The sequence below is a fragment of the Podarcis raffonei genome, chromosome 15 (genome assembly GCF_027172205.1).
Source record: "Podarcis raffonei isolate rPodRaf1 chromosome 15, rPodRaf1.pri, whole genome shotgun sequence".
NCBI lineage: Eukaryota > Metazoa > Chordata > Lepidosauria > Squamata > Lacertidae > Podarcis > Podarcis raffonei.
Genome location: NC_070616.1, coordinates 23,372,497 through 23,389,336, shown reverse-complemented (window position 1 = coordinate 23,389,336; position 16,840 = coordinate 23,372,497). Strand labels below are relative to the sequence as shown.

The window sequence follows — 16,840 nt, the reverse complement described above, 5'->3', positions numbered from 1 at the left end:
ATACCCAGGTCCTGAGCTGTGACAGGTTTTAATAGATAAATGCAGCCTTTAGCTGAGGACTTGCGCACTTGCTCTTTTGTTAAAATAACAGTCTTCACTAATCTTACGCTCTCTCTCAATCTCTCCCTCCCTTTTCATTTCATTTACAGGAAATGAACGAAATGGACTGGATTTCAGCAGACAGGTAAATGCCCTTCGTGCAGATGCATAGTGCCACATACCATTGCTTTGTTGGTATTTTGTTTTTTTCATGTGACCCAAATCTCAAAGGAGCATGGAAGAGAGGCGAGATGTTAATTGTGTGCTTTACATCTGAGTTAGTACCTGTTGTCTATGTTCACAATATCGGCTTAAAATGCATTGCAGGCGTTGGACTCAATGACCGTAGGGTGGTCACTTTCAACTCTGTTATTCTGTTATTCTATTAAATGGGTCAAGGTATAGTGTGAATGTGGCCTTAGGCTTCATGGCATCCAAAGACCCTTCCAGCTCTTCAATCCCACAATTCCAAGCTTTCCACCCACAGAGAGCGAACGCCGGCCAAGCTTCGCTTCGCCATGTCTGGAGGGTAAACTAAGTTGATCCCAATCTAGGATTTTTTCCACTTGAGCATCTTTCAAGACGTGAGCAAGTTCATCAGACAGGAGTCTGGCTGGGATTCATCATCAATGAAGCTTTTGTTAACTTTCCTTCGAGTTGCCATCTCGGCATGTATCAATGCGTTGACTCATGCACAACTCGGAGATAAGCGGCTGTTTATTAGGAAACACACCTGCAAATGGCCATGACGCGTTTGACAGATGTTGTTAACAGGAAAGCATCTGCAGAGATACTCTTGATAAAGCCCAGGGCTAAAGTAAACCAGCAGAAGACCCATATGATTTATCTGTTGATGGGATGTGCCATTTCAGACTGCAGGTGGGGGTTGAATATTTCAGTAGTCCCTCCCAATTTTCCTTATAGATACAAAACCAGTATGCCAGTGAGGTCTTTCTAGGAGAATGCTCCAGGGTCAAGGGTTAAGTCAAAGCCCTGTTACTATTTCTGCAGCAGGGTCCCTCTTTTCAGCACCTTAGAGCTGTCCAATCAGCATGAAGGGGGAGCTTTGGGGCCACTACAAAGATCTGTTTTCACTCTTTGTACTGATTGGAGCCAATCAAGGTGAAAGGAGGTGAGTCAGCCACAGAGGATCGACTCCTAGGGTCACTCTGGAGAAGGTGCATGGGAGAAACACTGGGGAGGAGTTGTTTTGTATGCTCCAAAGCGATGTAGTTAAGAACACTGAATAGACATCAGTTTCAAGAGAATGGTGTGCAAGTTCTGTTACGTACACTTCACAGAAAGCATAACTTAAGTCACTACCTGCTAAAGCTATCCCAGAGTACTCAACTCACTGCTGGTACTGGCAACACTTGCGAAATGTATGAAGGCATGAGGAAAGCCTTTGGATGAACAGTCAGGAAAACTGCACTGCTAGAAACATTGTCTGGAGAGATTAACACAGACAACAGCAAGCAGTTGAAGCAATGAACAGAGCACTATCAAGAACTGTACTAGAGGGAAAACATGGTCACTGACACAGCAGCTAGCAGCGTCCAGACTCTGCATGTCTGGGAAAGCTGGATCTCTCTCCTTCCCTTGATGAGAACACCATCAACTCCTAGGCACGTGGTAAAGACCAATATGAAGGTCTACTAAACTTACGTGTTGAGAGGGGAGCAACTTATACCTGCCAGAAGCAATGCCTCAATGCCTTCCATATGTGCAGGAAGATTTGGGGCATCACATGGCAGGACACACTCTCAAACAAAGATAAGCTCTCCCAAGTTCACATTCCCAGCATGCTCACACTTCTGTCTCAGCAACATCTATGCTGGCTTGGTCATGTCCACATTGCACACATGTCCAAGATGGCAGGATCCCCAAGGACATGCTCTGCAGGGAGCTGGCTTCAGGCACCAGGCCCATTGGCAGACCAGCTCTACATTACTATGTCTGACAGCATGAACCTCAATATGTGGGAATCCCTTGCAGATGACTGTACTGCCTGGAGACAGGCAGTCAGGTCGTACATCCACAGCAGTGACTAAAGGAGGAATGATCACTGGGAGGAGCGCAGAAAGATGAAACACCATGGTGCAACTGAATCAGCACAACTGGCCACTTTCATCTGCCCCAGCTGCAACCAAACATGTCTCTCCTGTGTTGGTCTGTACAGCCACAGTAGGCACTGTAATTCTCCAATAGTTTGACTTTACACCTGAAGGCACACTCTTCCATTGTTTGCCGAGACAGACAGATGCCAACCGCAATGTAGAAATTGGAAAAACAATGATTGGGGATAATGTGAAATTGAAATGGACAGATTTCATAGAGTCACAGAATTGTAACGTTGAAAAGGACCACAAGGGTCATTTAGTTCAATCCTTCCTTACCTGAGTGATTCTACATCAGGGACATTGCTAGAGTTGCCATACGTTCAGAATTTCCTGGACATACCTGGAATACTGCTGTGGGAATCAGTGTCCAGGAGTAAATCAGCAAAATATCCAGGAAAAACCATCTGTATGGCAACCCATGATAGCAGTGTTGTTGTTGCCAATTTTCTTTAAAACTAGCTCAAAAAGTCTTCTTTCTTTTCTTTTCTTTTTTTGCAATTTTGCCAAAAAAAGCTCAACAACTTTGTACAAAACTTTTTGAAATATGACATTGTTAGAAATTTTAGAAATTCTAGCATTGTTAGAAATTTTAAATGGCAGCTCATAACTATTTACTGCTGCTGCCGGCAGCCCCCTCAAATCTGGCAGGGGGTATCCTGCGGGGTGGGATGGGGGCACTGAGATGCCTGATCCAGGAGGGTCAGTGGGGGAGAAAGTGAAAGATCTTTTTTTGTTCTTCCTCTCCCCCCCCCCCCACAATGCTATAACCAGGGATCATCCAATGAAGCAGATTGTCAGTGGATTCAGGACACACTGGGGGGGGGGGGACTAGTTCATCCAAGATGTATTATTTATTTGCAGGATCTTTCGTCATAAACTGTGGCTATTGCCATCGCCTTAGAGAACCTTTGAAGCAGATTAGAGAAATTAGCATGCACACAAAAGGTTTGGCCTGCCAATGGCTACCATTGGCAGTGATGGCTATATGGAGACCTTTTGCTGAGAGGCAGCGTACCCATGAAGACCTCTTGTTTCGGGGAAACAACAGAGGATGGCCACTGGCTTTGTGTCTGGTTTCCTGGAGGTCTTTGACTGGCTACTGTGGGAAAAGGATGCTGGATTTTATGAGCCTTATTTATTTATTCCATTTCCACCCCACCTTTTCCTCTGAGGAGCTCATGGTAGCATATATGGTTCTCCTCTTCTTGGTTTAATCCCTACACAACCCTGTAAGGTAGGTTAGGCTGAGAGGTGTTGCAATGTCGTTTGTGAGCCTGTTTTCCACCATGGCATGTTCTGGGAAGGAAGTGTAAAGGGTGGTGGAATGGCTCAGAGAGGAGGAAATCCAGCAAGCGGTTGCCTGACACCTCGCTCTTCCGCATTGCCAGTCCTGGGAGTGATTTGCAGATAGAAAGAGAGGCAGATCTGTCATTTGTCACAAAGGTTGAAAGGAAGCACCAATCTTCTGGGAGGTTATTCCCAGCAGTCCTAAGCAGATGGTGAAGAATTTGCATGCTGTAGAACCAAAATAAAGGTGTGGCCATGAGGGGAGGAGAGAGAAAGAGAGAAAGAGAGAAAGAGAGAGGGGGGGCAGGCCACTGCAGGTATCTGCTGCAACAGATGTAAACAAGTAGCAGTGCATTCTCTCCAGATGGGGAGATGAGTTTCTTGAGTGTGGGAGCAGCCCATCAGGGCAGGGAACCAGGTGCTCAGCAAACAGGTCTCGCTGTGTGAATGCTTTATTTTTATTTTTATTATTTTAATATAGTCTGAAACTCCCTGGGGGTTTGCTCCATTTGCTTTAGGCTGTTTTCATTTTGTGGAGCTGGGGCTAAGAACCAGGCTGCTTATGCCAGAGAGTCATCCTCCATTGTGCCAAATACATTCTCTGATGCTGCTTGCCAGCTACTTCCCTGCAATTCCAGGGTTTGGCTGGGGCCATGGGTGGGCTCAGCTGGGACCAAATCGAGAGCAGGACATCTCCAGGCATCCAGGCTGGACTGTGGGTTTGAGGTGAACCAAGAGCTAGCAGTCAGGGCAAAAGTGTGTGTCAGAGCTGGAAAAAAAGGCAGGACTGAGCAGCAAGCCAGAAATCAGGACCGAGGGATACAAGAGCATCCCAGAGCTCAGGAAACCTTCTTACAGTCTTTACTGTCTGTTAGAATCCAGTTGTCAGTCAGGTTATTCCAAGCCCCGAGGGTACTACACTGTCTAGGCAGGTGCTGTAACCTTCAGTTTGGTGGCTCATCACACATAAAACAGTTACACAGAGAACTAAAGTGTTTTGGTCCAAACCTGACTCCCCAGCCAGAGTTCTTCCCTGTAGTCAGTTGCTGGCACAGCTGCAGTTTGAGATGGAGAGTAGAGTTTTAAAGAGGAGAAACTAAACAAGATGGCTCTGCCTCTACAGTCATAGGCAGTAATGCTTCTGAATAACTTCAGAAGGGGAGAGTGCTCTTGCATTTGGGTCCTCCTTGCATCTCATTGGCCACTGTGAGAACAGTGATGTCTGCAGGGTTGGTAGACCTTGCGCTGTCCACACCGGGCAATGTTGAGCAGAAAAAATTACAGCGCAGTGCCTCCTTTGAGCAAGATGATGTGCTTGCTGCAGTTCTGCAAGAGAAAATGTCCACAGTCTGGTCATTGGCACTGAGTTACATTTCCTGGAAATCTCTGCTTCTTTCTCTCTGCTTTTTAAGACCAAGTTTCTAGCCCTTGGGACAGAAAATGTATGAGTGAAAGGGCAACAGCAAAGAATGCTTGCCGAAAGCTCGGGGAAAACAAAGAGATGGCTGGATAAGATTATAAGTGGCTGGAAGCTTCAGTGCCCCAGTAACTCCTAGCCCTTCCCCAAGGCTAACAAAACCAGCATATGTTATGCAAAATAGATAAAAATGCAGAACAAATGCATGCAAATTTGTGTCCTTTAATGGAGATTAGGCATATCATGGACATCTTTCAGCAGCTGTTAGTCATGATGAGGTCTGGATGGAAGTCATATGCTCAGAGGTAGTGTACTTAGGAATAACAACAGCTGCTTCTGTGCTTCCAAAGGCATCTGATGGGTCACCATGGAAAGCAGGAAGCTGGACTGGACTGACTCTCCTTTAGATCCAGCAGGGCTTTTATAAAGTTGCATTCTCAAACGATGCAAATCGGTTACACTTCCATTACTTACACCGGTTGCAGAATCCTCTCCTCCTCCCGTCCTGTCGCAATCCCTTGACGCAGAATTTGAATAGATAGCAGGGCACTAAGTTAGGTGATCAGGGTGCCCTGACTTTTTTCTCTGGCTGAGCCAAAAGTGGAGGCCTTCCAAAAAACAGGCTTTGTATGGCAGAGCTGATACCATTCCTGTCTCCTGACATGCATTTCCCAGCCTCCACCGCAAGGCTCTCACTCCTTTGAACCCCTTTGAAGGTGTTAAGTACTAAGCTTGTGTGCATTTAATTAATCTTCTCCAATACGAGCCAGCTGTGAGCCAACCGATTTTTAATTTGGTGAGCTCTGGGCTTGTTGCCCTCAAGCGTTTTTTTGAGGCTTGCTTGCTTTTTGTCATCTTCTGTTGTGTTCCGTTGGCTGCTGCATCAGATCTCCCTCTTGCTTGTTTCTTTCTGCCTGGTCCCAGTTTCACTCTGCCCTTCCAGGGCCTCATCTCATAAGAACATCAGATGATCCCTGATCCATCAGGCCAATGGCCTACCTATTCCAGAATCCTCTTTCCCACAGTAGCCAATCTGATCGCTTCCAGGAGCTCAGAGAAAGGGTAGGAAGGCAACAGACTTCCCTTACTGTTTGCTCATAAGAGCACAGCTGCAGCAGGCCAGAAGCCCATCTGCCCCAGTGTCCTGTTCTGACAACTGGATGCTCCAATGGGAAGCCCTTGGAAAGGACATGCATCCCACCTGTATCACACAATAGGGTTGCCAGCTCAAGAACATCCAAGACCCTGAAATTTCAGAGCCCACACCTGAGACCTAGTGATGGCCCCTGGTGATGGCACAAGAGGCAGGTCCCAGTGGTGTCCTTAAACATGACACATCCAGCATGTCAAGGAATCATAGAGTTGGAAGGTACCCCAAGGCTCATGCAATGCAGGAATCACAGTTAAGGAACCCCTGACAGGTCGCCATCCAAACTCTGCTTGCAAACCTCCAATGAAGGAGACTCCACCACCTTGCAGGGTGGTCCATTCCACTGTCTGGCAGCTCTTACTGTCAGAAAGTTCTTCCAGGTGTTTAGTCAGAATCTCCTTTCTTGGCATTTGAATCCCTTGGTTCAGGTTCTATCCTCTCGAGCAACAGAAAACAAACTTGCTCCACCTTCCATGTGACAACCCTTGAGATATTTGAAGATGGCCATCGTATCACCTCTCAGTCTTCTCTTCTCCAGGGGAAACAGACCCAACTCCCCCAACCATTCCTCATAAGGCTTGGTTTCTAGACCCTCAATAATCTTGGTTGCCCCCCTTCTGCGCACATTCTAGCTTGTCAATATCCTTCTTAAACTGTGGTGCCCAGTTTATTCAAATTAAAAAAACACACCTCAATGTCTAAAAAATGAGCAAATGCATAATTGGTTGCAAATTAAGTTAGAAACCTTACCTAAAGGGGATGCTCCCAGGTCCAGGGGAAGTGAGGGGATCATAACTTCTTACCTGCTTAGGGAAGCTGGGTATGGTAGATGCTCTTGCCCACCTGCAGATTCAAGGAGAAAGGTATCAAAGGCTACTAGCCGTGATGACTATGCTTTCTTGGCAGGTGTCAGCTAAAAAAGAAAAGGGCCACCAAGTCCTGCTGGCTACATTATCTAACTAATCTAAATCCAGTTTGATGGTGTCACTGTACTACATAGCCAGTTCATATTGGCTGTGTGACAACATCACAAAGCCAACTCAGAGTGAGGGCAGTATTTCATGGGCTTATTCTGAGTAGAACATCATTTTCAGACTGCTCTGCAGGTCCTCTGAATTATCACCAAAACTGGGTGAGGTGAACTGGGTCATTTCACCTCAGCCTCAGTTTTTAACGGTTGTTGGGCTACGGGAGAAACAAGTTGCCTTTCTCAGTAACGTAGTTAGGGGGGGGTCTGCACTGGGCGGCAGCTTCCAGAGGGCTGTCCAACCACAGGTTGGTGTATGGCTTGCAGGGTGCCATCATCAGTGGGCCACCCTTAAGTGGGCCCAGCATTGCCAGAAAAACCTGCCCCCTTAGGCGACTTGCCCCCACCCCCACGGGTGGCTCACCCCACCCCCACGGGTGGCTACGCAGCTGGCCTTTCTTACTCCTGATCTTTTGTTTTTGTTTATGTTTTTATTTTACCATCTGGTCAGTTGTGCATGTCAATACCTGCAGGGATGGTACTTGAAAAGCTATTATTATTGGTGAGCAATGGTCATTGTATTACATCTCTACATAGGATGGCTTTCCTGGGGTTGGAGGGGGGGACATAAAAGGTGGGAAGGTTATGTGTGCGCATAAGAATCTGCACTCCCCACCTTGCCAGAGTTCCCCAGCGTGACTTTGATCAAGCGGCTTGGACATAGCATCTCTTAAAGCTAAAGGGACCCCTGACCGTTAGGTCCAGTCGCTGACAACTCTGGGGTTGCAGCGCTCATCTCACTTTACTGGCCAAGGGAGCCAGCGTACAGCTTCCAGGTCATGTGGCCAGCATGACTAAGCCACTTCTGGCGAACCAGAGCAGTGCACGAAAGCGCCGTTTACCTTCCCACCGGAACGGTACCTATTTATCTACTTGCACTTTGATGTGCTTTTGAACTGCTAGGTTGGCAGGAGCTGGGACCGAGCAATGGGAGCTCACCCCATCGTGGGGATTTGAACCGCTGACCTTCTGATCAGCAAGTCCTAGGCTCTGTGGTTTAACCCACAGCGCCACCCGCGTCCCTTTTTAGCATCTCTTAAGTCATGCCAAATTGCCCTTCCGTTCTCTGAGCAGCTGCATAAGAACATAAGATGAGCCTCCTAGATCAGGACAGTGGTACCTCGGGTTAAGAACTTAATTCATTCTGGAGGTCCGTTCTTAACCTGGAACTGTTCTTAACCTGAAGCACCACTTTAGCTAATGGGGCCTCCAGCTGCTGCTGAGCGATTTCTGTTCTCATCCTGAAGCAAACCTGAGATACTATTTCTGGGTTAGTGGAGTCTGTACCCTGAAGCGTCTGTAACCTAAAGCGCCTGTAACCCAAGGTACCACTGTATTCCATTCTCACAGTAGCTGACCAGATAGATGCCTGGGGGAACCTGCAAATTGGACATGAGCCCAACATCACTCTGCTCACCTGCCATTCCCGGTGACTGCCATTCAGAGGCACGATGCAGGAGGCATGAGAGTGGAGGTAGAATGTAGACATCATGGCAAGATAGAAATGATGTTTGCAGAAACCCATGAATAACTGATGGGAGCAGGGTGGGTTCCATGTTTCTTCCCACCCCCCAGAAAAGTAGGATAAAGTTTATCCCGAAGAGGCAGTGTTGTGTGCATGTTTGAATTGTGTTGTAGATTCCAATCTGTGCTGTGTCCATGAAGGATCTAGATTTATTTAGGCTGTTGCACAGAGTGCAGGCTAGGGACAGAGGAGATGATTTGATTCAAATTTGGGTTTTTTATTTTTGAAATTTTATTTGCAATATTGATATTACATACATACAAAAAGGAATACAGTTATACAAATAGTACAAATTACCTTAACTAACATGTACCAAAAAATGAATAATAAAAAGAAAAATGCAAAAAATAAAAAGGGGGGAGGGAGGAGGGAGAGAAAATAAAAATATCAAGAAAGAAGAAAAAAGATGGACTTCCTTCAACTACTATACAATTCCTATAATCTCATATCTTTGGTTGTCTGTAACCATTTAAAACTTTGTGGAGAGACAATTTGTTTACCTGTGGAGTTTTTAATCTGGACTAAACCAATTGTAATTTGGGGAACCTACCTTCTTCATATAATTTATAAAGATGAAACTAACAGAAATAGTAAGAAATAAATCAAGTGGGAAAAATCAGGAGAGGTTTGATTCAAATTTAAAGGGAAATTTCCCCATCCACACTTTGCAAAAGCAGTATGCAAAACGAAACACAGCCATCCTTCAAAACTTATACTTCTCTGAGTTTTGCAGTGCTGTTCTCCAGCCTAGCATTATGTACAAAAATGCATATAGTAAGGTAAAGTGTGCAGAAAAAATCCATATAAGTCATCGGAATTATATTAGGGGGAAATGCCTTACCAAAAAAAATAAAATGTGTCTATTAGGGAAAATTGCATAAAAGCATATGTATATTTGGAGCAATTTGCACTAAAACACTGGTGGGTTTTCAAGACAAACGTTTGTAGTTTGTTTGTTTTTTGGGGTTTTTTTTTAAAGAAAACTGATGTAGAAATTTGGAGAACTGAACTTTAGACTGATGTTGGCATTCGTCTGTCTTGGGAGACAATGGAAGAGTGTGTCTTCAGGGATAAGTCAAACTGTTGGAGAGTTACAGCACCTGCTATGGCTATAGAGACTGATACAGAAAGTACATGTTCTATATTTCTGGTGGGACAGATGACGTCAGCTTGGTTTTGCTGCTTAGAGGTGTACCATATGACAGTGAAAAATTCAGAGCAACCGAAATTTACTGAGTCACACATCCTTAGCCCTGGGAAAGGATAGTTTGAGGGCCTACCAGTTGCCAAATCAGCCTTATCTAGTTCTTTGTTATTAATCTGCAGCTGAACAAGCATATCAGATATTTGCTGGATGCTAATATTATTGCTCACTTGCTCTGCCTGGTCAGTTCCCATATGTGGGCGTAAGACTGAATTTCCCATTGACCCAGAAGTGGGATAATTTTTTTATGGCATGTGATTTGGCTGGCTAGCATGAGTCATCTCAATATATATTTTCCCCCCTCTGTCAACAAACCCCTTTCCCTAAGAGTGTTTGCTTTCTGCTTGTGGTGCATGAATTTCTGGAGTGTGCAAGCTGATCAGAAGCTCATCTTCTTCTCTGGTTTATCTTGGCATTTTGAATGAGAATTGGAATAAGAAGCACCTGGCTACTGGATCAGCCCTAGTAATGTGTACCAAAATGCATATACTAGGGTAAAATGTGCACAAAATTACATATACAGTCATACCTTGGCTTGAAGTTGCTTCAGGTTGAGCGCTTTTGGGTTGCACTCCATGGCGATCCAGAAGTAAAGGAGCGCGTTACTTCCGGGTTTCACTGCTCACGCATGTGCAGACGGTCAAAATGACGTCACATGCATGCATGGAAGCAGCGAATTGCGGGCTGCGTTTGCTTCTGGATGCAAATGGGGCTCCAGAACGGATCCCGTTAGTATCCAGAGGTACCACTGTAAATCATGAAAAGAACATATAAAACGAATGCTATTAAGGGGAAATACCTGACCAAAAGGGACGTGGGTGGCGCTGTGGGTTAAACCACAGAGCCTAGGACTTGCCGATCAGAAGGTCGGCTGTTCGAATCCCTGCGACGGGGTGAGCTCCCATTGCTCGGTCCCTGCTCCTGCCGACTTAGCAGTTCGAAAGCACATCAAAGTGCAAGTAGATAAATAGGTAGCGCTCTGGCGGGAAGGTAAACTGTGTTTCCATGCACTGCTCCAGTTCGCCAGAAGCAGCTTAGTCATGCTGGCCACATGACCCAGAAGCTGTACGCCGGCTCCCTCGGCCAGTAAAGCGAGATGAGTGCCGCAACCCCATAGTCGGTCACGACTGTACCTAATGAGCAGGGGTCCCTTTACCTTTACCTGACCAAAAATATGTATATTAGGGGAAATCTAATCCAGCATCCTGCTCTCAAAGTGGCTAACAAAAGACCAGACCTCTCCTGGGAAGCCCACAATCAAGAGGTGAACCCAACAGCCCTCTCCCCACTTGTGATGCTCAGCAACCAACATTCAGAGGCATGCAGCCTCTGAAGTAGCAAGGAGGGGATGCTGAGTGTGCCATGTGGTCCAGATCCCACAAATGGAGTGTGGGAGCTCTCCAGCAAACAGCCTAAGGCTGCGGGGTGGAGGGAGGCTGCAAAATAGCCGTTGCCATTTCCAAGAACTTTTTGGGAGAATTTCATCAGTCCTCAAGACATTAAGCAAGAGGAGCTGGCCTCCTGTTTATGAGAAAGACTTGTAAGTGAGACATTCGAGTTGGTTTGACAGGGCCAGAGGCACCTGACTATCTCCGCCCGCATCTCTGTCCCTCCCACTGGAGCCCTGCTGATGTGCTGTTATTCATTCATCTGGTTCCTGTGGGGCTCAGCCTCAGCACTGCTGTGTCTGCAGGATGTCTTCATGAAGCAGCTTTGTGCCAAAAGTTTATAGATCAGTTACAAAACACAGGGTTGTTTTTTCTTCTTCTCGTGATCATTATTAGACGTAATCGTCCTCCTATCCTTTCCTTTGCCCTTATAGGTAAGGGAAAAGCTGGAGCGAGTAATTACAGGCAGGTTGGGAGATGTTCCTTCTTCATCACTCTCCTGTCTTGTGAAATGTTTATGAAACACCTCCAAACGGGTTATGCAAGTGAGCTTTGATCATTTTCCATCACCCACCATTTGTTGTTCAAGTTTTGTTTTTGTTTAGTTGGGGTTTTTTTCTCATCAGCCTTGAAACGAGATACCCATCGATCATGTGCCAAGGTGACCCCGGAAACTGGATTAGGCTTCTGCAGAGCAACCAAACATGTGATCTCCTCTTGCCCATTCATTTCCCACAAAGGCCGTGTCACCTGCTGGGTTATAGATCCCAAAGTCAGATCTTTTAACAGGTGCTTTTGGGTCTGCATACATGCAAGAGAATAATATTGGGGATGAAACTGACAAACAGGCAGCGCTGCTTTCAGATGCAGATGATGGATTCCAGATTTGAATCCACACAAAAAAGAGCTCTCTGCAAGCAGAAATCCAGCATGACAAAAAGAAAGGTTGTGATTAGCTGTGATCCCTGCATTGCAGGGGGTCGGACGAGATTAGCCTTTGGGTCCCTTTCAGCTGTACAGTTCTATGCTTCTGTGATTCTAGGTTTTATCCCAGCAGCATACTCATTGTGCTGATTTTCTACAGGCAATGAGTTTTGGGCATCCAAAAACATGCATGCTGAAGCATTACAAGCCCATTCTGCCAATTTGCTGCATTTGTTTCTTAGGTTTGTGTTCCTCCATTCCTCAAAGGACTGCAACTAGCTCTTCTCTCTCCTCAATTTTTTCCCTTTGTAACAACCCTGGTGAGGTAGGTTAGGCTGAGAGACAGTGATTCACCCAGTTAGCTTTGCAGCTGTGCGGAGTGAATTTGAAACCTGGTTCTTCCAAGTACTGGTCTAACTGCTGTACCACACTAGCTCTGTACTTAGAAACAGGATGAGGGGGCTAGAAAGGAGGAGCACATTTTTGGTTGCTCCTTTATATAAAAATCTTCCTCCAAGTAAAAACAAAACAATGCACGTCTAAGACAATATTGTTATGAATTTGTGGGGTGCCTGGACTCCCCCTTCCAATTTCTTGATGCCAGACACTATGGTACAATACAGGCCAAACTGGTCTTCCCATGTCCAAGCCAACCTGAATGGCCGAGTCCTTTAAGCAAACAAAGACAGGATGGAAGCCACCAACAAGGCAAAGGGTGCAGAGCCCTGTCCTGTCCTGAGCTGAGAGATAGCTAGCGGGACACAAAAGATAGAATTTCAGGAGAGAGGGGCAGGACTGGAGTGGGTGGTGATGCAAGTTGAAAGAGAGTTGGTTGCATTTGGCAAGTTGTTTGCAGGATGGAAAAAGGAGGACCAGAGCACTATGGGCCTGGCAGTGTTGCATCCAACATTGCAGCCATGAGAGAGACTGAACCCGCTTTCAGTACAATGCTCTGAACTCCTCCAGAGTTAAGGCTGCAGTTGTGTGTAAATAAACCATATATCTTAAAGACACCACAGTCTCTGTGGCAGTCTTACATGAATCTTGTAACCCCTGAAATCTCTCACACAGCTGTACTCTGTGTTTCTGATCTGCCACTCAGTAAGACCAACTTGTTAAAACCCATCTGGCTTTGGAAAAAGTTTGCTTCCTGCACCTGCACATATTACTTCCTTTTAAATGATTTATAGATCTCCAGTTTGTCAGTGGGGGTGAATCTATTGACTACAAAGGCTGGGAATATTCTTTTTTACAAAGTTATCATTTTAAAGTTGCTTTACATATTGATTTGCAACCATCCATCAGCACTGAGGACTCCAGTCCTGACAATGTTCTCCAGACTGAATGGAGGTGTCTACTTAAAAAGCGAAAATGACAGAAAAAGGAATCACAGTAAAGTAAAACCACAGGGGTTTTCAACCAGTGTGCCATGATACCCTGGGGTGCCTTGAATGGTGGTGAGGGGTGCCGTGGGCAACACTGGCCTCTGTCCACCAACCCTTGCTGTTGGGAATGGACAGGCAAGTAGGAGGCCAGGCAGGCAGGTGATGCACTAGCTTTTCTTGTGCTTGTTGTGTGCAAAGCTTGCCTGGGAGCAGAGATCCTAGTGCTGAAGGGGAGCCTTTCCACTATGCAGGCTTGGCAGCACTGCCACTGCTGCCACTGTTGCTTCCCAAGGTAAGGTGCTGGCCTCACATTCACCTTTGGCCAATCTCTGTTGGGGCACTAAGGCTGGGGGCATCCTATTCCCAGGCCCCTGTGGGGCAGAGTGAGGAGGCACCTCTCTCTGGGGCAGGGGGTCGCAGCTCAGAGGTGGCAGCGGCGGCTGCCTGGAGGACTCCCAAGGAGAGGAGGCTGAGGGAACACTCCACAAGGGAGGGTGTTCGAAAAAGGGTGAGAGGCTGCCAGCTCTGCAGGCAAGGGGTGAAATCCCTGGGCTCCTGAGCCCCACATGGGTGCCACGGAAAGAATGCAGTTGGTTAAGGAGCCAGGGACTCAAAAAGGTTGAAAACCTATGGCCTACCAGAATGTATAGGGAGTAGGCAGCTTAGCAGATGAACAGAGGTAAACTTGAATGCACCTCATTATATAGTAATGCCAGCCTCTGGCAAGATTGTAAATGGGTGGGGATTCTGAAATTTGAAAATATCTGACTGCTTCATCCTTTCTCATTTCTGAGAGCTTCTTTTTAAGAAATATCTTAGCCCAAGGTAACCGGCAGAAGACATCCTATCGGTTTACAGAATCTAAGATGAGGGGTTATCCAGTGCAATGAAACAAGAAAGGGAGAAAATTAACAACAATTAACACCCGAGTCAAAGATTCCCAAACAGATTAGCCGACATCAAGCAACTGTAAAAGTTTTTTATGGAAAGGGAAATGAAAAGAGAGGCAATTAGCTTAATAGCAACCCAAATTTTCATAATATTTTCTGTGGTTAATAAGCACAACTCGAGCAATGAGCTTGCAAAGTGCAAATTTTGCTTTCCCATGCAGGTAACAAACTCCTGTAAATGCTTCTGGCTTAGTTCACCTAAAACCAACCCCTCTGAGATGGGTCAGTTTAAAAACATGAGCCAAAGTTTTGCTACACGCCAAGCAGATATTCTTAAAACCACAACTCTGTAACTTGCACAATGGATCTTTCCTCTGTACATGCACCTCACTGTCCCTTCCCAAATATCCCCATAAGTGTTGGGGGTGCAGAGCAGGAAGAGGTGATGGGGGGTGTAAATTCTTACACTTAGCACTGCACTGAATACATTCGGATATTAAAGGCAAAAGAGCCTTTTCCAGGGCAGGAAGCAGTGCCCCTGTTAGCAACAGACTTATCCTCTTGCAGAAAATACTGGCGCGTGTGACTGGCACTGTAGGAAAAAGAACCTTCTCCAGTTCCTGTTCACCTTGGTTTATTTGACTTTGGTGTTAAGTCAGACAAAGCCCCGGGAAGCTTAACAAGATCTGGAGCTTTGTCTCAGTAATCTGCATATGAATTTTCTTCTGGATCTGCATAGGCAACTTGAATATTGAGAAGGAGTGGGAAGATCAGCTCTGGATCCAGCCTTTTGTGGTTTGGTTGCATTTCTCATTGATAATAACTGGCAGCGATCAGCAAGACTTGGAAGGAAGGCAGGAAAAAAGCTCTAGAAACCAGCAGCAACTAGGAACGGGTGGTGGTGTTTTCAATCATGTTTGCATTTTAAAAAGGAATTACCTAATTCTCAAATGTGTATGCAAACTGAAACACAGCTATCCTCCAAAATTCATACTTTTCCAAATTTTGCAATGCAGTTCTCCAACCAATGTGTATGAAAAAAATGCACATTAGGGGAAAGGATGCATAAAAAGTGTTGCATATGTTGGTGGAAATCGCATATGGAAAACGCATTCTAGTATGAGAAATGATGACATTACAGTGGTACCTCAGGTTACATACGCTTCAGGTTACATACGCTTCAGGTTACAAACTCTGCTAACCCAGAAATAGTACCTCAGGTTAAGAACTTTGCTCCAGGATGAGAACAGAAATCATGCTCCAGTGGCCCGGCGGCAGTGGGAGACCCCATTAGCTAAAGTGGTGCTTCAGGTTAAGAACAGTTTCAGGTTAAGAACGGACCTCCGGAATGAATTAAGTACTTAACCCGAGGTACCACTGTACTACAAAACTGCATGTCGAAAGGTGTTTTTAGCACTAAAATTCAGAGAATTTTTCACGACGATAAAATAAAAAACTTCGGAATGCTGCAGGAATGCGGAGATCTGAAATTAGTTGTTGGGGAAATGAGAAGCCGAAACTGACAGGATCTGTTTCTCAGGTTGGCGGGTTCTGTTTTGCTATTTTAAGCCTGCCAGTTTATCACGAAAATTCTGAGAACAAGGGAGGGCGATGCTAAGCTGAAAAGAAATGAAACAGCCCAAACTGGCAACCAGCTTGCAATACCAACCCTACCTCATGTTCTCATGATGTTCGTAGCTAGGTTGCAAGGGACACACCCCTTTTGGCTTGGACCGCTTCCAAACACTTCTGTTTTGGCAGCCGCTAAAAAATTGATCTCCGTTTGGAAATAACTTGCGCTTCTTCTGCACCTGGTGCTGACTGGGACCGTCCTGTTCATGGGCAACCGAGGGTATCATTCCAGTAGCTGACATACTTCTCCCTACACCTGGTGACTGGTTTGGATTTGCCCTGGAGAGTTGGCTTTAGACAAGAACACATGAAGCCTTGGGTGTTCTTTCGGATCTTCAGGAGCGGTGGCTACGAAGGAGGGCCTGCCATGCTTTTCTGAGTTTGGTTTCGAGCTCAGAAGGGACAAAGGGGTGAAAGGTATAACCTTTTAGCTTTTCCTTAGACTGCTGGGAGATCCTAATTGTCATTTGAAACATGGTCCAGATTGTTGGTGACTAGGGAAAGAGGGTGGTAGACAAAGGATCATGACTTATCCTTTGAAATGCACAACAATAGAGCACTGGGCAGAAGGGGTTGCAATAGCACCCTTGCTTTGAATGCAGAATAAGGGGGAAATATTCTCAGTCTTGTGGGTTGGTGGTGTAGTTCTCTCTGAAGACTCTCACATCCACTGTAAAAAGGAGAGGTGATTTGGTGCACTTCCCCCTTTTATAATCTTTTACCCTTGGGCATTAAGATGCTTTTAAAAATAAATTTATGTATCTTCTTTTGCAAATAAAAAAAGTATTAATTAGGAGGAAATTGCACTAAAAAGCTGGTGAATTTCTCCCTTTAAAAAGATGATCACAAATT

General features: G+C 45.7%; 1 protein-coding gene across 1 annotated transcript in view; it reads left to right on the top strand.

Moving 5' to 3' along the window:
- The window catches only part of POU2F3 (POU class 2 homeobox 3), an 80,198-nt gene that overhangs the window by 26,536 nt on the left and 36,822 nt on the right, over positions 1-16,840 (top strand). The window contains exon 2 of the mRNA XM_053367342.1: positions 150-184. Coding sequence (XP_053223317.1) covers positions 150-184 — 35 coding nt within the window. The remainder of the gene's footprint in view (positions 1-149; positions 185-16,840) is intronic.